General features: G+C 38.4%; 1 protein-coding gene across 1 annotated transcript; it reads right to left on the reverse strand.

The window, feature by feature from the left end:
• Positions 1–9,798: 9,798 nt before the first annotated feature.
• Positions 9,799–25,786, reverse strand: LOC122999491 (NACHT, LRR and PYD domains-containing protein 3-like). The gene is made up of 9 exons (XM_044376454.1): positions 25,138–25,786; positions 21,199–21,493; positions 16,713–18,474; positions 16,447–16,620; positions 14,681–14,854; positions 14,326–14,499; positions 14,029–14,202; positions 11,624–11,670; positions 9,799–11,396 (listed from the first exon to the last, which is right to left on the reverse strand). Exons 2-9 carry the CDS (start codon positions 21,473–21,475, stop codon positions 10,840–10,842), a joined length of 3,339 nt encoding a protein of 1,112 aa, XP_044232389.1. The 5' UTR covers positions 21,476–21,493; positions 25,138–25,786; the 3' UTR covers positions 9,799–10,839.
• Between the last annotated feature and the right edge of the window lie 205 nt (positions 25,787–25,991).

Genomic DNA, 25,991 nt, shown 5'->3' on the forward strand with positions numbered 1-25,991 from the left:
GACCTGAATTGGAAAACAGACAAATATTGTATTACCAATAAAATGAAAGAGGTGTCATTTAAAATTTTACATAGAATATATCCTGTAAAGCATGTTCTGGAAAGGTTAAAGCTGAATCTTAATTATTCTTGTGATGTCTGTGGTCTAAACAAAGAAACAAATTTTCACTTATTTTTCCATTGTATGTATTCCAAAATATTTTAGAATGATATGCAAAACTTTCTATCTAGAAAAACAGGTCAAATGTTCATGCTTTCTGGCAGTGATATCTTCATTTATTTTAAAAATATCTCAATAGACAAAAATGTTAGCTTTTTAATCCAACTGTTTATGATTTTTGGTAAATTCCACATACATAAAATGAAATGGACCAATAGAAAACCAAGCTTTACCTTATTTCTAATTGATATTAGCCTCTATTATAACTCTATAGTCAGGATGACAAATAGAAAAGCAGCAAAGACCCAAACAATATTTGAAATAAAATATATAAAATATTTGAATAAAATTATCGACTGTATCACTTAATTATTAACCTGTGCCCCTTTATTTATTTGTTTACTTCCCTATGTATTATTTTGCTTTTAGTGAATATAAAGGCTTCTTGCACAATCCCTTTTCCGAATGCTTTTTAATGTCATAACTGAATTCCCTGGCACTCTTTCCTCTTTTTGTTCTGTAAACTTGTTTGTTACTGTTGATTGAATTTGACTGTTATCAATAAAGTTTAAAAAAAAACTAATTAAAAACAAAACAAAAAAAAAGTTTTAATGCTGAACTCCTGAACTCCAGTCTCCCTGAGTTCTTCCTTCATATATCATCTTTCTTGATCATATTTAGTACAATCTATGACTGCATGTGTAATATTCTCCTCAGCTCTGCTCACATAAACCGGTTGGATGTTTTCCTGTCATACTGAGGATGCTGCTCTCGTCTTATTCTGCTGCAAATTACATCTTCTTCCCTTGATATGGAAGAATATTAGGACCAATGGTGAAAAATTTGTGAGATAAATGTTTCACATGTGGTCCTAATCCTCCTCCATACCTCTCCCTACTGATATTTCTTTCTGTTGAACTGACTTTGTTGTTTAAGCTGTAGGCTATAGAAACCTTCCCTTTATTTCACTGTGCCACTTCCCTTGCCCTTCTTCTATTGCTTTACTCCAAACTATTACCTGATTACCTCTGATTTGCTTAATGGGACTTGTAAATCTATGGTGTCTCTATGTAAAGCTTGTTCTGTCTGAGTCTGGAATGTACTTGTGCTACAACCTCTGCAGCTGTCAAACCGGTCCCTCCAGGGTTAAACCAGCCCAGACAGGACGAACAAAACGGTTTTCTGTCATCATTTTCTAAATGAAACAAAACTACTCAACTGCTTTAGTAACTGCAATTAAAGGAGCACTTCATTGATTTTTATCAACACCAGAAACAGGTTTATTGCTAAGTAGGTTTACGCATACAAGGAATTTGCCTCGGTGTTGTGCTGCATAACAGTCAAAAAAATAGGAGGTAAAGAGAGAAATACCACTACCATGAAAGTAAATGATATAACTATATAAATAATCATAAATGTAGTAAAAAAAAATATATACTCTAAGTGAGAGGAACTATGGATTTGTAGGTGATATTGACTGGAAATCTGTTCACAGAGAGTTCACAGTATAAAATAAAACAGTATAAACAGTACATGTTACGTGCAAATGATTTAATATGAATTTTTTAAACATCAAGATTTCTAACGGCAGTCTTTGGAAGAAATGATTCCAACTGAGCTGGAACCTTAGTCACTTTGAAACTCAACTGCTTGGACATCCCTTATCCCACAGATAATACATACAAAAGTTACAATACTTTTGGAGCTATTTAAGTCTACAGTGAGGGCTTTGACAGCAGTTTTCAGATGTCATCAGTGGGTCATGTGATCTGGCAGAGCAGAGATTCTTTTTAGAGCAGAAAAAAATTCCACACAAGTCACTACAGTTTTAACTCCTCAAGGATATATTAAACCTCAAAATGTTGCTGCAAGCCTCCTGTCTCACACAATGTAAATACATTTCCCATAGGACTTATAGTTTTTGAGCTTAATTGATAGGGAGAGCTCTGTCAAGATCTCACTCAGCAGGCGGAGTGTCTCCTCACTCTCCCAACTCTTAAACTTGCAGATTCTGTCTTTCTTCAAACACTTTGCACATGTATCATATTCTCAAACTCAGCTAGTCTTGCTGCCACTAATGATGTACAAATCTCAATATCTCAACAAAATGGGAACTTTTACCTCAAAAGGCAGCAGTAGTCAGCTGCCACAGTGGTTTAAGTTGTAATCATGATCAGCAATAATAAATTACAAGGTTGTGGGTTTGATCAACACTTCACCAAACATTGTTAGCTTATTTAAATATACCTCCCGGCATGCATTGCAGGGGTGAGAAAACTGTCCAAAAACCCTTTTGTCTGGACAAGTTACATGATGGATCACATCTGTGTGTCATTTTATACATGTGATTCAGAGGAGCCAAATGGTTTTCTGTCTGATCAACATTAAAGCAATGCAAGCTATAAAGAAGATGGACGTTAAAAAAAGAGCCATCAGTCTCTTCAGATAACAGTATATACAAGTAATCCAGTGAACTAAGATGATGATTTAAGATGTTGCCACTTTATTGTCTATTTTAGATCCCAAAGTTGTGAGTTTGATCCCAGTTAAGGGCAGCATTCACGCAGACACATACAGGTGCTCCCAGTCTGCTGACTGAGGCTGCATAGACTGTCCTTCTGATAAGACCCCTCTCTTTCTCTGTTTTTAGTCACCTCAGACCTTCAGGTTTTATTCACAATTCAAAAATGTCTTTGTCTCAAAAACACCCCCCCACCCCCCCGCCCCCCGTCCTCTTGTCTCCTCCAGCTCCCTTTCATATTATGGAAATGTCAGTTGTGCAAGTCTTACTTACTGTTCAATTTAAATTCAACATCTGAAAGCCTGATCATGCTGATGTTTTTCTCTGAGTCATGATAGTTCAGGCTTAACTCTGCTGTCTATCAAACAGCAGCTCATTAGTTTGATCTCACCTGTGGGCAACTTTAATCTTGGTAGAATCAAAACAATTCAGATTCCAACATTTTTTCAGTAATCCAACACGATTGCTTTTAATTAACTAGTTAGAGACTGACTCTGAAGTTATGAGGATGTGATGTCATCCTCTGATCAAATGCACACAGAAGAACAGAGTGAAGGGCCCTGCCCGGAGATCTGAGGCTCTTGAGATAATTGGACGGTCAGTTAGGACCATCTAGTGGACAGATAGCAGAACTACACCAACTGATGTGTGATTTGTCTGACACTTACTAGTTAAGACTAGTTTTCACGTCAGTCTGATGTTGTTTTAAACTTTGACTCTGAAGTTATGAGGATGTGACGGCATCCTCAGCTCAAGCCCACACAGACACCAGGACTGACGAGGGAGAACAAGCACCTTCTTCTCTCCTGATGTTTCCTCGACACATGAAGGTGGAAAGTGTCTGTAAGTTGACGTGAAGTGAGTTCAGCAGGTGAGAATCCTACCAGAGAAATCTGTAAATGTCTAATAAACACGATCAATTTGATCACATTGTGTTGTATCACTGTTTGACTGTACAGCTGAAATGTTTTTGATAGTGAATGACTGGGGCTCTGTGGATGATTTTTCATGTATTACTGTTAGTTTTCAGGTTGAATCAACCGCAGTTTGACTGTAATCTCAGCTGAGATCATTACAACACAATGCAGGGAGTATCAGAACTGTCAGATTAGTTGGATGACCTTGACTCGTTCATTGTTAAGACCCACATGTGTAAAAGGCAGCCATCTTACCAACACTCAGACAGACACTGTAGCAGATGTGTTATATTACTCAATAGTTCTGCATGGCAAATTACCGCCAGTGTGCAGGCAGAAAATACTATCAACAAAAAAATTGACTTGATTAACTAAAAGTAAAAAGATCTGGAGTGGTTCTGTATAACTCACCTCAACATGATTAGCATGGTTTACTTATTTACTTAGTGACTTTACAGCAAGCTAACATAATATTATAGTGGTATCGGAAATCAAGCCACATTAAAGCATATAAAGTATGTTTTAATGTAGTCTACTTTCCGATACCACTATAATATGAAGGTGAAAAGAGAGTTACAGTAGTCCAAACGTAATGATATAAAAGCATGTATTAACATCTCCATTTCATTTCTTGATACCACAGATTGGAGTTTGGCTATGTTTCTCAGGTGAAAGAAACATGATTTAGTTAGCATCTTAACATGTTCAAAACTCAGGGATTAGTCGAAAATTACACCAAGATTGCACAGGTAAGACCGGGAAGATGAAGATAAGGCACCAAGGTTCTGCCTGATTGCTGACTGAAGGTTGTCAGGGCCAAAGATCAGGACTTCAGTTTTGTCTGCATTTAACTGCAGAAAATTGTTTGCCATCCAATTCCTAATTGCGTTTACACAGTTGTTAAGTACAGAGAATTTGTGAAGCTCATTAGGTTTGAATGAAAAGTACAACTGGATGTCATCAGCGTACATATGGAAGGAGATGTTCTTGAAACTGCTGATGATCTGTCCCTGTGGCAGCATGTATATGGAGAATAGAATGGGTCCCAAGACTGATCCCTGGGGGACACCACATGACAAAGCTGCGGTGTCCAACCCAAATTCACAGAGACTGACAAAGATCTATCTGTGAGATATGAGGAGAACCACTCCAATGCAGTCCCAGAAATGCCCACCAGGTGATTTAGCCTGTGGATTAGAATGTGATGGTCCACAGTATCAAACGCTGCGCTAAGGTCCAATAGTACTAGAAAAGAACAGTCTCTGGCATCTGCAGCCATTAAAATGTCATTTGAGACCTTAAGGAGAGCTGTTTCAGTGGAGTTCAGTGAAGGAAAGTCCTCTTTACACAATATTGTCTCCTAAAAGATAAGTATACTGTATATAATCAATGTATCAGTAAATTTTAAGCATCATTAAACTGTTTTATGGTTGTGTTTAGACACTGGCAGCATTTTGTTAAGGTTAGGGGAATATCATGGTCTTGGTTTAATACAGAAAAGTCTACAGTGACTTGAAGCATGAGACACAATGTATTTATTAACATTTAACTGAAACCACCATCTTTCACTAACCTTAACCAAAGTGCCTTTGTTGCCTAAACTTATGACAGTCAGGATGTGAACCTCGGTTTCTACTGTCCTGCGTTCTGTACATCCATAATCCATCCCAACCTCCTCCCTATGACTTCACTGCAGTACATAAATGTAATGCCTCAAACATTCAAAACAACATTGCTTGTGAACATAATCCAGGCAGCGATCATGATTGTCAATGCAATATTATTGGGAAAACAATTTAGTAGTATATAAATGTAATTTCTGGGAGACATTGTTACTTTATAGGACACACTCCCTAAAGTTGCATGAAGGACTTAAACATTTGATTGTAGGAAGTCTTCAAAACAATCTCATAGTAAAATTATATCAGCTTGTAATTTTCTGAAAGCCAATATGTTAGCAAACAACTGCTGACTGACTTTGTCTTCTGACTGAATACAAAACAAAAATAAAGACTGAGCAAATACATGGTCATTCAAAGAAATTAACAGACATTTTAATTTGTTGTCTGCGTTGTTTAAGTGGTAAATTAAGCAATTTCACCCAACACTAGATAGGTAGCCTTTCTTATAGCAAATATTAGATAAGTGTGGTTTATCCATCAGTGTCTATTGACTTTTACATGGAACATATTGTAATTTGATGTAATTTATTTTATGTGGTGTTGTAACCATCTTTGTTCTGTTTCTAAGTACTCCATGGACCTTTAATGTTGAATGACCTGTTTTCCCAGATATGCTTTTAGTAGTAAAGACTCATTATGAGTTATTTATGTCTCAGTGTTATGTGCTGTAGATTGGTTCAAGGTTATAATTCTTTCTTGTATTTAATGTGAGTGGTGTTATGTTTTAAGTTTTGGTGTTTTGGAAACTGGAGGTGATGGCTGAGGGCTGGCTGGCGTTGCAGGTGAGGTGGCAAATAGGCCAGGAGATCCACCAAGGCTGATCACCAGAAAAACAGTAACACTGGAGACTGCAGGCAAGGCACACTAGAAAACAACTGCAATGGGATAATCTAGCACAGGAGTGGTGTCTTGATCAGGCTTTTATGGCAGGAGTGATTACTGATAAGCACCAGGTGTGCCTCATAGTGAAGGCCCTGCTCAGCCAGCCACACCCTCGGCTGCCCACACACTGCCAGTGAGAAAAACAGAAAGAGGGAGGGGGAAAAAGAAAACACAAAACAACCCCAAACACAAAACCAAACACCAAAACAAACGTCACCATGACAAGTGGGATCGGGCTACTTATGAGTTTGGATTCACTGTGAGGACGACAAGTGTACTGATGTGTGTTGGTGATTTTTTAAAAAGTTTTAGTACATAATTTTTATTAAAACATTTTTTATTTGTAACCATCCACTTGAAGCCAGGAATATATTTTATTGCAACAACATATCCATAGATGGAAATTTAAATAAAGGCTGTTTGTCATTCCTCTCTTTGAACACAATTTAAATTATAATGAAATCACTCAAACATAGTCACAAATGTTATGAAATAAGTCTTATTATTCATTTATAACTTTGGGGTAACAGGATTTTTGAAAATCATGAAAAATGCTACTTTGAATCACTTTGATTGGTTACTATATGAGTTTTAGTTATTAGTACAGATAAATTCATGTTGATAAAATATTTTCAAATAAGGAACACATTGTCTCTAAGTCAGTCCCATTAGATTCAAATAGTCTTGGGGTGGCTCTGACCATGGCAGCATCATGAAGGTCAAGATCAACAATGTGAACAGCATTACAAAGTGCTTTACAAAGGAAAAACAAAAATAAAAACAATTCAGCACCACAATTAAATGTATGGAGCATAAAAAAGAATAAACTAAAATACCCAAATATAATGAATAAGATAAAAAAAGAGTGAAAATATACAAATAAAACACAGTGGAAGTGGAAACAAGACTTTTAGTTAAACTCAAATAAAAGCCTTTTATAAAAAGTTAGACATATTTCATTTACTCTGATCATACAGATGTACAAAAACAAAATACCTGGGCATTGGAGGGCAGTAAAACTTGGGAAAAAGGGCTCAAAACCTGCACAATGTCTATTTGATTTAGGCTTGAACATCATAGTTAATAAATAAACCAACACCATAAGTATAAGTATACTAATCAAAACATTTCAGAACTCATGATCAAGTTGTGGTCTTGTGACGTTTTGTGACGTTTTTCCAGTGAGTCTTATCAGAACAACTAACAAACTCAACAAACCATTCAATTTTCCCTCGGTAACTCACTTTTTTTTGACAGCCTTTAAATTTAAAATCAAGTCAGTTTTTATTCATAGAGCCCAAGATCACAAATTTGCCTCAAAGGGCTTTACAATCTGGACAACATAAGACAGCCTCCATTCTTAGACCCTTGATTTGGATAAGGAAAAACTCCACAAAAAACCCTCTAACTCAATGGTTCACAATAGATATAAATAATTCTCAAATTATTGTCCTAACACTTGGATATAAGTTCTTCTATTGAATAGATTGAAATGTTATTTTGATACAGTCAGCATCAAGAAACATTTTTACATACAGTCAAACAGTCATATGTCACAATGTGGTCAAAGTGGTCATGTTCATCAGACATTTACATATTTCTCTGGTAGGATTCTCACCTGCTGAACTCATTTAAGGTCAACTTACAGACACTTTCCACCCCCTTGTGTACAGTTACCAGCCAGGTTTTTCCTCTTTAGGAAGGTCGCTTTGTGGGCAACCTGTGTGTGTGATGTAGTATAGTGGGCTTGTTGTGGGAAGTAGGTCTTTCCTGTGTGTGGGAATAGTACCAATGCTTATCTGCAGTGCATCCCGTTAAAGGTGGTTAAGGCATTGTAGTCAGCTATAAAGTGTCTAGATAAGCTCAAGGCACAGCTTGAACTTTACTGAGAAGCTGTACATTGATAAAGTCTCTGTTCCTGAAATGTGACAACAGCTCTTCTGCTATTCTTCATTGCAGAGTTTTACTGGACTAATACAAAGATAGTTACCAGCTATGAACCAAGCTAAAGTGAAGGAAATTAGCTCAGAACCGGAGGTCTCCTAATTTTGGTTCAGAGACGTGGATCTAGAACAAGAAGAAACACTGGTATAGAAGAAGCTGCTAATTCTCCCTCATCAGTCCTGGTGTCTGTGTGCATTTGATCTGAGGACGCTGTCACATCCTCATAACTTCAGAGTACGTGTGTAAAAAACATCAGTGTGACGTGAAAAACAGTCAACCAGTCAGTGAAAAAGAAATCACACATAAGATGATCTACTTCTACAATCTGTCCACTAGATGGTGCTAATTGGCCATCTAATGAACTAAAGATCAGCTCAATACATACAGATGTAATGGAGGAGCAGAAGTTTGGATCACATGCACACAGGACCATATCTTGGACATGTTAGTTTGCTATGAGGCAGAGTGCAGCCTGAGATCCCCTCACTCTGTTCCTCAGTCCTGGTTCCTAACCAAGAGGCAACTTAATGCCTTTGTTTTAAAAAGTTTTATACAGATAAAGTTTGTTATTAATACTTCTAATAGTGCTACTACTACGTATACTGCTACTACTCCTTCTGATGAGTAAAATAACAACTGCTGAGACTGAGAACTACTAAGAGATCATGGCCTGGTTGGAGCTAGTTAATGTTAGCTGCTGTGTTTGCATATGTGCAGACACTGTGTGTGAGGACAGTGTGTTTGATAATATTGTTTGTGAGGACTTTTTGTTTATGACAACGGTGTTTGTGAGAACTTTGTGTTTGAGAGGACATTGAGTGAGGACAGTGGTCGTGAGGAAAACTCATCTTCAAAGGCAAACAAAGAAACTTGGGAAACAGACTGAGTCAAGACTAAAATGTCCAGTTGACAGTGAATAAAAACTTTTATGCATGTTTGTGTGTGATGTGTACTACACATTGCAGCCTGTGTGGGGAAGAAGTGGAACTTGAGGCTGTTTATAACAATAAATAGTAAATATTATATATCTTGAAGACTTTATACATAGATTTTTTTATATTTACACTGCAATGTGCTTTATTTTGTCATTTTCAAAACACACTAAAAAAATCATTTTTTTTCTCCTAGACTTTTCCATAACATGTTTGCTAACAGTCCCAACAGATTCCTCTACAGAAACAATTTGACTCCAACTATAAAACAGTTGAACTCATTCTCCTGTAGTTTCCTCCTTTCGAATTCTCTGAGTCTCATAAAAATCTCCATTCCCATGAATTCCTCTTTAGAATGACAAACTGAAACCACATGAAATTTAAAGTCATTCTGCTGTACAGATGTTATGGTAAAAGAAAGGAAAAATGTCAAAATGCATTGTAATTCTCTCATTTTTGGGCCTCTCATATAAACTTTGCCTTCAGAGGTTTTGCAATATATACTTTAGTCATCATGATTATACTGTCATTTAGCTACAGTATTTCAGTTTATTCTATACACACATCTGACTTACCGAATGGTGAGAAAGAATTAGCTTTGTAACACTCCTTGAATGGAAAATAACAATGTCCACATCAGATCTACACACAAAAAATTGAAAAACTGGAGAGCTGAGTCAAATCCAATGTTCAGAAGTGTGCTGCTACCATAATTCTAGTTAAAAGAAGTGATGGACAAAGTAACAAAACAAACACAGTCCTCACAGAGAAGCCATGATATATTTTATTTATCAAGTAGTAGTATTATACACAGCTCTCACACAACAATTATAGTAAAAATCTTTTATCATGTGATTTGTAGTAAAAACAAGAAGGGTACATTGAATACATAATGATGCCTCTCTGAACAGTAAAGTATGAAAACACAGTTATTTACCAATTTATTTTTACTTCTTTGTGCTAGACTGATTTCTGGTTAAAAGTTTAATGAAGCATTTTCGTCAGATGTGGTGAGGGTGGGTCATGTTTGACCCTGAGGTTAAGGGGATTGTACAGAACATAAAGACATCAGGATGATTCAGAAAAGTCACAAATGTCTTATGTGTTGAACTGATGACATGTTTCAGAAGTAAAATAACTCATTCATTCTGTTTGGGGTCATTGGCTATAAAACCTGCTTAAATACAATCATCTGCTCTGTATCTGTGATCGCTGCTTACAGGACTTTTTTCACATAAGTACACCTCTAAAATCCACAATAATTCTGCCAGGATTTCTGTTATTGGATTTTTATAACAGTTTGTTCATAAGAGCAGGGTTAGACCTCTCTAACACAGTTTTAACATATTGTATTTTTCAAACTGAAATAAATTTACATTTGTAAAAACATGTAGGGTGAAACAAATATATTTGTGGGAAACATGCTCTCTGACTCTGTTTTTGGTCTCTAAACTTTTATTGAACTAAATGACTAAATGATCTACACTACAGCCACTAACAGCTACTAGATGCTGCTCTAAGAAAACTTTACTGAAGTGAATATAAGAGTCAACACATAAATTTACACAACACATTTACACATGAATTCAGCCCAGAGGAGATAATTTCACTACTGCTAATAGAAACAATATTCTGACATTAAAGCACAGTCAGTGATCCAAATGAAACCAGAGTGAAACCTCGTCCACCTTTAACATTTAAACACAGGAAGCTGCTGTCACTCCCAGATTCTATTGTTCACTGGTGAACAGAGTGAACAGTGATTTCAGCAGCTGTCTTCAGTCAGCATTGTGACTGTTTGTCTACACAGGAGGAGACTCTCCCTCAGACAGGGGACACAGAGACACTGAGGAGTAAAACGAGAACCCAAACCCAGGATACAGAGGTTCAGTGAATGTGGTGTTAAAGGTGTGGAGGTGGATCAGTGTGTCAGAGGAGACTCTGTAGAAGGACAGAGTGCCAGCAGGACAGTCCACATACACTGCTACTCTGTTAGACACAGAGGAGAAGGAGGAGCAGATGTTTGTTCTTCTGCTTTTGTGCCAGACATTGTAACCATTATTGAAGCAGCTCAGATTCCAGGACTGATCATTTCTTCCAAACATGCAGTTAGTATTGCGTGTTGTCCTGCTGATTCCTCTGTAAGTCACTGATATATCGACATCTCCTCTCCACTCCACCTCCCAGTAACAGCGACCAGTCAGACCTTCTCTACACAGCGAATGACCCCAGAAGTCAAATCTGTCTGGATGATCAGGATATGACTGATCCTCCTCCACACATGTCACCTTCCTGTTGTTGTCAGACAGTTTGAGTTTTCTGTGTACTGTGTTTGTGTCCAGTGTGAGTTCACAGAAATCTGATGAAGAGAAGAAGAAACAACACAGCCGCAGTTTATCATCTGACACACCTGATGGATTTATTCTCTGTTTAAGTTCTGATCTGTTGTTCATTTCTAATGATGACACATTTTGTCAGTAATGTTTTAATAAATAAATAACACAAAGACCAACTTTCTTAAAAAAAAAAAGAGAAACTGACTGGGTGCTGTTTAGTTGTCATGAATCAAATTAAATGCACACTTACACTTCTTCAGACCAGGTTTTAACCTTTGCTCTCCACCATGGTCCACGCTGGAGGAAGAAACACAGTCAGAATGATTTTCTATCCAACATAAGTCCTAACTGCTGTTCAACATGAAGCAGTGTTCCTCGGTTTGTCAGAGTGATACAGAACAGGCTGCAGCTAATCTGTCTGAACTGTCTGCCGGATTCTTTCACTGAAGTCTGAGAGGAAAAGACGTGAAGAAGAAGATGTGATGTACAATATGAGAGCACAGTTACCTCAGTGAAAAGTGATCAGTTTTCATACTGATGTTCTCCAACATGAAAAATCAGGCTATTAAAGACTGACCTCTGCAGTTCTTTACACTCTTAGCCCATGTCTAGACAGAACGCATAGCATTAGCAGGACGTTTAGCAGATCAGCAGCAGTGACTACAAAGGAGGCGTTTAGGTACATGGTTGAGCGTAGCTCACCCACATTTTGGAAGTGCACAGAGCCTAATACACAATGACTATAGTCACGTGCATAAAACAGAGCAAATACCATGGGCAGTTCAAAGTCAGTTTGTGTCATATGTTCCAAAATCATGGCCATTGTGAAGAGCCACTACAGACAAAGCACAAGTCTTGTGTGCAAAAATAGCATGAGCGGCATGTTTAGCAAACCAGCAGCAGCGAGTCACTACACAGGAGGAGTTCAGGTACATTATTACGCGCAAGTCACCAACATTTTGGAAGGGCAGCCCAATACACAATGACTGTGATTATGTGCATAGAACGAAGGAAATACTTTCCATGGGTAGTTCAAAACCAGTTTGTCTCATATTCTCCAAGACCATGGCAACTGTGAAGTGCCACTACAGACAAAGCGCAAATCTTTTGAGCAAACATAATCCACTCAAATCCAAACTGAAGGCACAGAAAATACAATTGATCTAAGAGCCCAATATTATCAATCCACTTTATTTTAAGATGTATATTATTTTAATTTTAGATGCAGCCCTTATTTTAGGCTACTTGAAATGAGAAAAGAACAATTATTTACTAATCAAGTCGGGTTCTTATTCTTGAAACATCTGTGTATAATAGAGTGTTAGTTTCTATAATGTTCATTCACACCTCACATCAACTGTATGAATTTCTCTTTGTGTTGAAGTACTGGCTGGAGGCCAAGCAATTGGCCCATTCCAAACAGGCATGTTTTGAGTGGGCACTGCGCTAGTAACATTAAATGAGCAACTTCACATTCTACAATTACAGGCCATATAAATGCCTTTTGTTAACAGAGATAGTGGTGTTTGTATTGGAGTTGAATGCGCCAAGTCCTCCCACAAAACAATGCCCTTCTGTAGTATTCCCCTATCAAAAACTGACAAAAAAACTTTATCGGAATTGAAGGAGAAATAATTAAAACTGATGGACTTAACACTGACCTATCGTATTGTTGAGTTATCAAGGAAAACTTTGTGCTTTTGTGTTGATGTGGCAATGGTTAAAGATATCATTAAAAGAAAACCTTAACACAGTGTTAGTGAGGTAAATACTTCCAGGCAGCGGGTCCTCCAGTCAGCCAATCACAAAGCTTCAAATTCTGGATTTCAAATTCAATTCATCCCTGGGGCGTTCTAAAATCTACATTTTTTAAAATTGAAAACAGTTACATAAAATTACACAAATAACTTAACAGCTCAGATAACTACACAATGCAAAGACAATGAATCAGAAACCATGAAACTACGTGGTTTCAGCGATAGCAGCAACCATAGCAACAATTGGAAGCCTGCAAGAATCTTCATAATCACAAACAAACTAAATGTCATATACATTCACTGAAGATAATGAAAATAAAGTGCACATTTCTGTCTAGAAATGTTTTTACAATGCATTTTACTGCCAAAACTATTTTAAAATATTGTATCTTCCACTGAGAACAAAAGAAATGGCATACATTTTTTTGTTTTCGCAGACAGAAATTTGATAGTCATGTAATGTGGACCCAGGCCAATAAAAAGGAACAGGCCAAGGAAATGCATTCATCTCACAATTTTAGAGCCTTTATTGTGTAACTAATACATTTTGAACTGTGGACCAACGTAGCTATTACACATTTTGATGTGAGATTGGGTTGTAATATTTGAAAGACACTATAAGAGGCAACAATGAGAAGATAAAAAGTTCTAAATAAAGTTTGTGATACAAGTTAACTGCTTTATAATAAACAGTAAATACATCAAGAATAAAATAGATGGACTCTCCTCTGATGAGTGAAGAGCCCCCAGAAAATCATAAAAGTTCAACAAAATAATCTTGACTAAGGTAGCATTTAGTAGAACCCACATCACATGGTGTTCAAACTATTATGTTCAAGAATGAACTTTTATGTTCAAGTTGTTTTTATGGTTCCCATGTCACAAGGTGTGTCCATACCTGAGAGTGTCCAGTCTCCATTTAGGATCCTCCAGTCCAGCAGATAGCAGCTTCTCACCTAAGTCTCCTGGATTATTGTAGCTCAGATCCAGCACTCTCAGATGGGAGGGGTTGGAGCTCAGAGCTGAGGCCAGAGAAACACAGCCTTTCTCTGTGATCAGACATCCTGACAGACTAGAATTCAGAAAATAACGTTAAGTCAGTCTTTCAGAAAATCGTGCTCGCAGGAAAATCCAACAAATTTTGACCATCTTCACTAAAGCAGAATGAACTGTTTTTCAACATCAGAATCCTAACCTGAGAGTTTCCAGTGTACAGTCTGTACTCTCCAGTCCAGCACACAGCACCTTCACTCCTGAATCCTGCAAGTCATTGTTACTCAAGTCTAGCTCTCTCAGACTAGGGGACTTCGACCTGAGAACTAAGGACAGAACTGCACAGCTTCTCTCTGAGAGGTTGCAGACACTCAGCCTAGAGAAGAAAGGTACACTTCTACATTTAAAATGTAATGTGATTATAAGCTTGTTTTGTGACACACTCTTTTAATAAGTGTGTTTAAGAACTGGCAATATCATTTTTAATAAAACCGTATTACTCAAAGAAAACAGCTCCTCAAAACCAGTGTCACACTTTAAAATCAGCTAAATCCTACCTGAGAGTTTCCAGTGTACAGTGTGGACTCTCCAGTCCAGCAGACAACAGCTTCACTCTTGAATCCTGAAGGTTGTTGTTACTCAGATCCAGCCCTCTCAGACTAGATGACTGGGAGCTGAGAACTGAGGACAGAGCTTCACAGCTTGTCTCTGAAAGGTTACAGCCAGTAAACCTGAAGAAGAACTTTAGTTTAATATTAAACATATTACATATTAAAAAGAACATTATAAATTAATTTAGTCATTCTCCTGTATCTTTCTCTGGAATCCATACAGGAACTCACAGCCAGCTATATCATTGGAAATCATGAATACTTGACCCCTTTTTCGAATTCTAATGTATTCTAACTTTATGAGACAACATCTATGTACAGGTCAGGCACCGTATGCCATTAGTTGGCCCTACTTGCAGGGTAAAATATTTTTTTTCTTTGTGTGCCTATGTTAATGTAAAGCACTTTGAAACCTGTGTTTGAAAAAGTGCTATTTAAATAAATTTTGACTTAGTTACTACTAAACCAACCAACAGATACAGTATCTACCCAAGAAAGCAAAACATCAGGGTTCATGGACTGACCATCATTCAGTGCAACATGAATAGCGACGTAGAGCTGGTAGTCGGAGCTAACAAGCCATAAAGCAGCTGCTGTCAGACACTCTGTGTCTGTGCTGGAAACACAGAGAGTCTGCTGGAACTTTGACAGTCACTAGAAGCACATTCATGGCTCTATGTAAAGATTTTTACATACAATTTGTGTACTGTTGGAAAATATCACCTGTATTAATGTTGTATGCGAAAGGAAGCCTTTGCGATTATTTGTATAGCATAAAAATTATTTTGTGTGTAATTATTCTTATAGTGTGATGTAGATGTCAGCTGAACTAGCCTTACATGCAATGCACAAGAAAATTCATCCTACAGTACTAAAATGTGAAGAAACAGACTTCTATATAAAGTATATACCCAACTTTACACTGATACTCTGCTATTAAATTTAAGCCCAGCAAACCCTTAATAATTCATATTTGGCATCAGTACACATGTGATTGGCTGCTCTAATGAAGTGCTAAATTGCTAACAGCAATACACAAGCTTATCAAAAAGCAGCTGATCCACGGCACATTGATACTTAAAATTACTGTTTCAGCTAGTTTTGGAGGATTCACTGTGTTAGTGATAAAATAAAAAACAACTGATATATAACTTTTTCTCTCATGTATGCACATTAGATAAAAGGTGCTTTCAGACAGTGAGTGGTTACCAAAGCATACTTCCCAATGTTTCATATTTTCTTTGTGTGCAGAATGGATAATGAAACCTTGAAACTAAGTAATTAATGCTATTAATACTAATTTATATGTTTTGTTTTTGCTTGAAAAGAGGTATATAGCAAGGAACTCAGATACCAGTAAAATTAGTCCTTATATTGTTTCCCTTGCTGTAGTTACTGTGGTTGCCATGGTCACAAGGCAAGCCACAGTGGCAAACTGAAAAAGTTGATGACAACAGTCTCTTATAGCTGTGTGCATTCATTAGAGTGGCAGCTGTCCTTTCTTTGCTGCTGCTTCAGCTGAGTCATTGTGTTTACACTGAAAATAATGGAGCGGCATCGACATCTGCTCTCTCAGGAAAGCACGTGAAGAGGTCTTAATTTATCCAGGAGTCCATTTGAGGTCAGCAAGGACCTTTACTACTGTACTGGCTATATAACTGACTTATACACTTTTTTTTTTTTTTTTTTTTTACAAACTTTTGAATCCTAACCTGAGAGTTTCCAGTGTACAGTGTGGACTCTCCAGTCCAGCAGACAACAGCTTCACTCTTGAATCCTGCAGGTTGTTGTTACTAAGATCCAGCTCTTTCAGACTGGAGGACTCGGAGCTGAGAACTGAGGACAGAGCTTCACAGCTTCCCTTTGAGAGGTTACAGCCACTAAGCCTGGAGAAGAATTAATGAACATAATAAAGATGTTTTAAACTTTTGTTGATATTGTTTATAATTAAATAGTGATTAACTACTAATCCACCTACAGAGCTTTCTTTGAAGCTTTGACCACTGGCAACAGCCTCAGAAGAGTATTATCTGAAGTGGAGTATTTCTTCAAGTCAAACAGATCCAGATCTTTTTCTGATGACAGTAAGATGGAGACCAGAGCTGACCAATGAGCAGGAGACAGTTTCATTCTGCGGAGACTTTTAGACCTCAGGTAGTATTGGATCTCCTCCACAAGAGACCGACCATTCAGTTCAGACAGACAGTGTAACAGACTGATGCTTCTCTCTGCAGACAGATTCTCATTGAGAATCTTACTCATCATGTATTCAACTATTTCCTGATTGGACTGTGAGCTACTTCCTGTCAGCAGACCTTGTATGAGAGTCTGATTGGTCTGCAGTGAAAGACCCAAGAGGAAGCGCAGGAACAAGTCCAGGTGTCCATTGGGACTCTGTAAAGCCTTGTCCACAGCACTCTGGTAGAGATGAGTTACTTTAGATGACTGGGACATTGTCTGTTCTTCTGATAGCAGATTGACTCCAGAGTTGATGAATGTGAGATGGACATGAAGAGCAGCCAGAAACTCCTGAACACTAAGATGGATAAAGCTGAACACCTTGTTCTGGAACAGCCCTCTCTCCTCTTTAAATATCTGTGAGTACACTATAGCTGCTCTGGCACTGATGCCACACTTAATCAGGTCTGATTCATAGAAAATTAGGTTGCCTTCCTGCAGCTGCTCAAAAGCCAGTTTTCCCAGAGACTCAATCATCTTCCTGCTCTCTGGACTCCAGTATGGATCTGTCTCAGCTCCTCCATCATACTTGACGGTCTTCAGTTTGGACTGAACCAGGAAGTGGATGTACATCTCAATCATGGTCTTGGGCAGCTCTCCTCCCTCTCTGCTTTTCAACACATCCTCCAGAACTGTAGCAGTGATCCAGCATAAGACTGGGATGTGGCACATGATGTGGAGGCTTTGTGATGTCTTGATGTGGGAAATGATTGTGCTAGCCTGCTTCTCATCTCTGAATCTCTTCCTGAAGTACTCCTCCTTCTTTGTGTTAGTGAAACCTCTGATCTCTGTCACCATATCAATGTACCAAGGAGGGATCTGATTGGCTGCTGCAGGTCGTGTAGTTATCCAGAGGCGAGCAGAGGGAAGCAGTTTCCCCCTGATAAGGTTTGTCAGCAGCACATCCACTGAAGTGGACTCTGTAACATCAGTCAAGATCTCATTGTTGTGGAAGTCCAGAGGAAGTCGACACTCATCAAGACCGTCAAAGATGAACAAAACCTGGAAGTCTTCAAATCTGCAGATTCCAGCTTCTTCGGTTTCAGTAAAAAAGTGATGAACAAGTTCCACCAAGCTGTGCTTTTTCTCTTTCAGCACATTCAGCTCTCTGAAAGTGAATGGAAATGTGAACTGTATGTCCTGGTTGGCTTTGTCTTCAGCCCAGTCCAGAGTGAACTTCTGTGTTAAGAATGTTTTCCCAATGCCAGCCACTCCCTTTGTCATCACTGTTCTGATTGGTTCATTTCTTCCAGGTGAGGCTTTAAGGATGTCTTCATGTCTGATTGTTGTTTCTGGTTTGTCTGGTTTCTGGAATGCAGTTTCAATCTGTCTGACCTCATGTTCATCATTGACCTCTGCAGTCCCTCCCTCTGTGATGTAGAGCTCTGTGTAGATCTGATTCAGAAGGGTTGGGTTCCCTGCTTTGGCAATCCCCTCAAACACACACTGGAACTTCTCCTTCAGGTTAGACTTGAGTTTGCGCTGGTACTCAACAAGAATCTCTGAATGAATACACAGCAAATGACATAAATGAGAAGATGTGACAGAAAATATGAATCATAAAAACATTTTCATATAAGTGTGGTATCTATTCAGCTCATCAGCATTTCATGTCCTCATTTGGAGTTTCACAGTATTATGGAAAGGTAATTTAAAAATATTCAATAAGCATTGCACAGGTTTGTGTGGGTGAGAAACTTCTTTCTCAAGCTCTCTTTTTAAAATTCATTGCACAGCTTCTTCTGTCACTTTTCATGTGAGCAACTGAGTGCAACACCATAAATCCCCTCCAGGAGAGACTTTCTGAGAATGTGCACCTTTATCCCAATATTTAAAGGGGACCTATTATGCTAATTTTCACCTCTATATTTTTACTTTTGGACTCCACTAGAGTAGCTTTGCATGATTCACGGTTTTAAAAAACTCCTCATTTATCTTATACAGGTCGTCCCTGCAGCCCCTAAGTTCAGCCTCTGTCTGAAACAAGCCATTTTAGCTCCTGCCTGTTTTAGGTCCCCCTCCTGATGAGCCCACTCTGTCCTGACTGGCCAGCTTTCTGGAAGCTTGCCGAGGGTCAGCACATATCAGAGTCATGTTAAGTTACTGCCAAATAATATAGGGAGGAATAGTAAAAGCAGACACAGCCACAGTGATGATGATGTTTGATGAAGAACTGTAGACGACCAGCACACTGCCAACAGAACTACTTATTTTACTCTGCAGTGCTGTGTAGAAACTAACAGCATGCCAGCTGGACTTGAGTCATGGCTCAGCATGACTTCCCCCAAAACTATGGAAAAATGCCATAGTGTTAGTGGAGTGGAACAGTGTCGAGTGTTGTGCGTGAAGCAGATGACCATATAAAGAATTCCGTCATGAGCTGACCTCAGCTCAGGCTGAAAGGAGAAAAAAAACATTTAAAAGTGAGCATTCAGAGCAGTCTGAATTCAGTGTTCTTTATACTTTGGCCATGTTTAATATGAATATCCAATATTGTAACATTATATATATGACTGAAAATAAGGAAAAGCATAATAGGTCCCCCTTTAAACAGTTATCATGTCTCCCACTTGCTCTAAGACACAAAGCCTGGAAATGGAAAAGACTTGGGGGAACAGCTAACCAGGTTGGTTTCCAAAGGTAACATATGCCATTTCTACTTCTACCAGTAACCCATTGTTACTGGTTCTTCTTCTGCTTTTGTTTCTACTATTCTACCCTCATTTTGAGGATGAGATCCCGAACCTAAATGATACATAATCCAAGGCCAGGTTCTCACAGAGGAAGGAATGCAACAGCTGGTTTGCAACATGACAAATGCAGGAATTAATAATGCAGGACATAAGTTAAGACAAACATTGAAGGGAAGTTAGTTTCAGTGTATGGTATAGTCTGCCTACTTTCACAACTCCATACAGTTGACCAATCAAGGCATAAAGTGGGTTCGATTGTTGATTTTGGAGCAATCCAACAAAAATTGTTGGACTTCGCCCTCTAGAGGAGGTTTGACTATCCAACAAGTGCTTCACCGGAGCACACTAAAGCCTTAAGAACCATTAACACCTGGACTCATGGGACTGTAATGGCTGACAGGTAGATGGAACAATGGCCCTGTTTACATCCAGCATTAACATACATCTTGGGTGATCCGATCACAAGTGGACAGCCTTAAGTATGTCTGTTCACACCTCGCTTTAACATGCGTCTCCACATGCATGCTTCCCCATTCTATATGCAAATAAACATGTACATCATTTCTGTTTGCAAAGACCAAATTCGTTGTTGTTTTTATCTGTTGGGAGGACCGCGGGTCCGTGTACCTTCCATCCAAAGCTGTGTTCAACTTGTTTCATAATAGGATAAACAAATATGTGTGCCCCCTCATGAAAATCCCATTGATTTGCTCTAGTGCCGTGTCTGAATATATATGTACATATACAGACGGGTGACAAATGGTACAGGTCTGAATTCTGGACCCCTACAGTGAGGGGATCTGGTGGCTCTGTTATGATGTGGGGGCATTTTGCTGGTATTGTTTGGGTCCACTTGTCCCCTTAGAGGGAAGGGTCACTGCAAATCAGTACAAAGTTGTTCTGAGTGATCACCTTTATCCTATGATGAAACATTTATATCCTGATGGGAGTGGTCTCTCCTAGGATGACAATGCCCCAATTCACAGGGCACAAGGGGTCACTGAATAGTGTTCAGACAGAACACAAAGTGAATTTTTTGTGCAGTGCATATTGCTTAGCTTTATGAATGTATTTCATGAACGCACAGAGAGGAGAGAGAAAAAGGAAAGAAACTGGAGGGAAATAATAGAAAGAACCAGAGTTCCTGTCAAGTTCTGAGTTCAGTCAGAGGCTGAGCTAAAACAAATACACAGACGCACACTCCCAAACACGGTTGGTGTGTCTATTGCTAGCTGGCTTACAGCTACAGTACAGTTGGTATTTTGACTGTTGGGCCAAATAAACACAAATGATCCAGCGGTAAAACTTGTACGAGTAACACAAGGCGAAAATTTGCTTTGCGATCTGTCTTAACACAGCTTTAAGGTTTAAACAGCCCTGCAGAGGTTGAACACCTGTGACGTCCCACCAGTCACCCAGAACTAAAGAAGACTTTGGATGAGAGGAGAAACACCTTGAAGAATCCCCCAGCCATTGTCTGAGCACTTCTAAATATCTTTGTAACACCACAGTTTTAATCTTTCCATGACTTACCTGTAGGTTCAGAGATGGTGTGTGACAAATGTTCCACTAGATCATTCTTATTGATCTTCCCCAAAATTATTTTGGTCACTTTAATAGTGTTTATACAGTAGCTCTTGATCATTTTATCCACTGTGTCCATTCTGTCTGCATTCTCCAGTCGACACTTTGGGATTGCTTTGAAGCCTTCAAGGATACCCCGCTGACACAGGTACCATTTGAATTGTTTAAAGTCCTCAGATCCCAAATCTTCCAAACACTCCAAGAGGACCTTTTTAAGCGTTGCCATCTTTTGTCCTGCTGAGATCTAAAAGATATGACAAAAATCTGTATTTGATAAAGAATTACACAGTTAATGTTGTGGATTACCAACACTGAAGTATTGAATGATATTATTGAAAATTGAACAGGAAAAGCAGGTTACCCAACCTATTCCCTAACAAAGGATAAGACAACTATTTATGAAATGGATTTAGTTGCAGTAGAATTTAATGATTCTTTTGGTAATAAGGAGATTGTTAAGACTAGCAGAATAGATGATGTGGAAAGTTAAACTATTAATGGAAATAAACAATCCATGTTAGTAAGGGGAACAGATGAAACAGAAATTATTGACATTGTTAAAACATTTAAGAGTAAGAAATCTACAGATGAATGGAATTGACTGACTGACTAAGGATAAAAATATTATTTAAAAAATGAGAATGTCATGTATGTTTCTGGTTTGTATGTCTCTTTCAGTATTTGGTTTTCTTTTTTGATTATGTCCATCTGGGAAGAGAGTATTTCCACAGAATGAGTTCAGTATTGTCTCTCTGGAGGTCGCCCATTTGTTCGTGAGTGAATTCTAAGTTTGTTCTTCAGTCTTTAGTGGAACTGTGTCCTGATTCGGACACCCTCCTCTGCTATTGTTTAGAGTTGGACACGTCTGATCTGACACATGTTCCGGTCTTTTCACTGGGCTTATTGTTGCCAACTGAAACCAGAGTGTAATTAAAATTAATTTATACATTTTATATTTGTAGATGGACATTTACATGTCCAATTACTACACAACATTAACTTTGACGAGAGAAAGTCAAACATGTTGTAAGAAATAATCACTTATGATAACTTTTGTTTGTGAGTCTGTGTGCATGTGTTCAAGCTGGCCACTAGCAGCTCTTATGGTTGCAGAAAATTATAATAAAGATAAACCTCCAATATTACAATAATTTCTAGATTATAATAAGTGGACTACATATAAAACTCAAATTTAATGTATCTGACATTCAACTGCATTCTTTTGTGGTTTTTGCTCCTGACTTTAAAATTAGAGGAAGAAGAGACAGATGAAGGAAAAAAGTGGCAAAAGGAGAGAAAGGAGACAAGAAAATACAAAAGAAAGGAGGCTGAAGCATAGCAGTAAAAGCCAGGAGCCTGCTAAGAAAAAGTAAGAAGGTCAAGGTGTGTGTGTGTAAAAGAGAGAGTTTTTCTTTACAGGAGCATCAAGGAGCTTCCTTAGTTTAAGGTAAATGTATGTGTCCTTGAATGGTTATATGGCAATTTATAGTACTAAGTACTATAGTACTTATAGTATAGTACTGTATTTTCTGTACTTATATATAGTACTGTATTTTCAACCCCATTCACGACTTGAAATGTATCTTTAGACCTAATTTTAAGTTTATTTCTGTCTGAAAAAATGTATATAAATTTACAGATCCAAACATCTGGCAAACAAGGATAAAGGAGAGGAAGACGAGGAAGTGGACCCTGGAGGCAATGGATCTGGTTATGGGAGGAGGTGGAAGCAGACAAGCTCACATCTACGCAGGAGGCCAAACAGTTTGGGGCACTGAAGTCCAGCCTGAGTGACTGCTGAAGTCCAGCCTGAGGGACTGAGTCAGGAGCACCCACTGCTGCTCGTCACTGACAGACACCGGTCCAACCTGGATGCAGAGGCCCAATATAATTTCTATTCACATGGCTTTTTTACTCCCTGAATATGGCCTTACTGCTAACCTTTTCTTCTGCTCTGCTTACATTCACCGTCATGTTTCTTTTCAAACTACGTGTTTTACCGCTGTATGGTGACACGACTCAGAGAACGTTCCTGGGGAAATAAACCATTCAAACCTGTTTATTCAGTTTGTGTTGGAATGTGAAGGGTTAAATAAAATCAGCCCATCAGAATTTTGCACCTCCACAGTTCCTGGGAAGAAAATGCTGCTTTCAGCTCTGTGATTGGTGGTCCAGCTATAATTTTAAAGAGGGCTGAGCAATTCAAATGACAGTAAAATCGACTAATCATAACCATATTTTCCCTCTAAATGGGTGCGCTTTGTTGTCGCTAATTTATGACAAGTTCAGCCTGCTGTGCGCTGTGTATGAGTCAGCATCATTACCACGTTGGTACACCTGTGCTGCGCCATGTAGGCAGAGTCTGCAGACCATTGGACAGTTATTGTAGCCAGCAGATCCACCGCCAAATTTCAGCGGAAACAATGGTGTTTACATCACCATGACTACATGGCCGATACAAACACAAACAAGTCAAAGAAGACTGGTAAGACAGATATCTGATGACTGTCATTCAGGTTTACATAAAATATTGTGAACATTACTGTCCATGCTGGCAATTCAGCTATTTGTCAGCTAGGGAAGCTACCATGGCTTTTGCGCTGTAGGCCTACATTGTTGTTTGTTTTGTCAGTTGACAATTACGTGGTTGCTGCTGCTGGTTGACAGATTACACAGATTACAGGCAGATTACACTCCATTTAAAAAGATAGTTTAAACAGTTTTCCTGGTCTTCGCTGTTACTGTTGGGCGGTAAACTGGTGCACTGAAATGGAGCAGACACAATCACAAGCTAGCAGGAAAAAACAGACAAACAAGCCAGTAGTAACCATGGCTTGTGCAGATTATGCCTTCTTCAAGATTAATTAATAATAATGAAAAGTTGGAGGTAATCTGCAAAGGAAGACCTTCACCAGAGCTAATTTGGTGCAGAAAACCAAGGTTTTTTCCAACTCTTGGATTTCATTTAAAGGTAACTTTCGTAATGTGATCAAAGATTAAGTTTTTAAAATGTAATAATGGCTGCTGAGCCAACTGATATTATTCTGACCGCTGCTGCCACTGTTGTTTATGTTACTTCATTTGGAAAAATGGTTGTATGCACATTTACTAATGTTGGCTGTGAGCGCAATGTGTGTGTTTGAGTAGGAGGGTGGCTGTCATGCACCTTTATTCTGCTGAAGTGCACACAATTTGTGTGATGATGTGATTATTTGAAAGGGGGATTTGCATTTTGCTTGAGAAATTAGCTGTTTGTTTGGTGATAACTCTCTCTCCCACCGTGCTGTTTGTTACATTGGTTGGACTAAGTTAGTGTCATATTGTTTCATGGACACAGTAAATCGGGTTTAAGAGTCACAGCTCGCTATTAAAAGTACTGGTTGGAAAATGTCAGCTTTTTCTTTTTATTTTCTCCAATACTATCTGCCATTGGTGAGAATATAATAAAATATGGTTAATTACGGTGGAGGAAGGGTCATGCAGTGTCCCCCCAGTCACTCAGGGAGGCTCAAGGAAAAATATTTGTAGCTCCGGGGAAGGTCAACATAAGAAAAAAACGAAGTCACACCCAAGCCACCCCTCCCTCTGATAAATAACAGACAGCCCCTTAAACAAACACACCTTAATTTTACTCAGTGTCGTTTCAATTGTGCCTCCGTGTAAAATTATGAGATTACAGACTCAGATTGTGATAATTTCCCTTGATGTAGTTTGAATGTTAGTTGAACTACTTTTTAAAAGTAGTTTTAGTTTAACAAGCTATATTTTTGAGAATAGTTAAGATGTAGTTTAAATACTTCTCATTGTTAAGTAGCTTGTAGTTTGGTAAACTACAGTTTTGAAGTAGTTTCTCCAACACTGTTTACTGACAGATTGGATTACACTGACCTGTATGTCGCTGGATGAGTCCGGGTTGCTGGTCTAGCTTTCCGGGTTCTGGCTCTCCTCCACCATTACGCTCTTGTATTAGTGATGATCAATAAATTCCTCTCAGTCTTCTCTGGAAAAGAACTGTGTGGATGTGGTAAAGGTCCGGTGGTTTGACGTTTAGCAGAAGTGTAGAACATGGATGTATTATAACATCTGGATAAAGACTCAATAAGAAGTCCTCCTCACTTTAAGTTTGAGCCAAAAACGTTTCCAACCTTCGGACGGGAGCGGCCCACTGCACTTGCGCAGTAGAGTTTCTCCCGCTGACCCATAGACTTTATGACGTTACGAATTTAAAAACAGCTTTTCTAGGCTTGAGGAAAGTCTTACAAATATAAAACCTTCATGGATCAAAAATTCATAATAGAGAGTCATAATTTTAGTTATATGCAGTTGGAGGCGTCCTGTCAACAGTTTTACAGACTTTTTTTTTGTAATGCTGGTCTATGGGGAAAATGCTTTTTGGGACAGATTCTGAAGTGGCTGAATTTGGGAAAATGTTAATAAAATGATGTACTGAAATAATGAAGATAGGAAAGAATTGAGAGAACAGGCTAAAAGTGTTGATTGTGATAAAAAAAAAATAAATAGTTGTGGTATCGTTTACTGTATTTTAAAATCATAATATAATGTACAGTATTAAATGTATTCTTTATGAAATTACATTGTTAAAGGTTTTTAAATATAGATACATGTTTTATCAATGTGGTGTACGTTATTATTATTGTTGAGGGACATTATTAATGCTCATTGAGGGAGGAAAGGTGTGCCTAAGTATAACTCTGGCTGTCTCTAGGTGAACGTGCTGACGT

The sequence above is a fragment of the Thunnus albacares genome, chromosome 16 (assembly GCF_914725855.1).
Source record: "Thunnus albacares chromosome 16, fThuAlb1.1, whole genome shotgun sequence".
NCBI classification, from domain to species: domain Eukaryota; kingdom Metazoa; phylum Chordata; class Actinopteri; order Scombriformes; family Scombridae; genus Thunnus; species Thunnus albacares.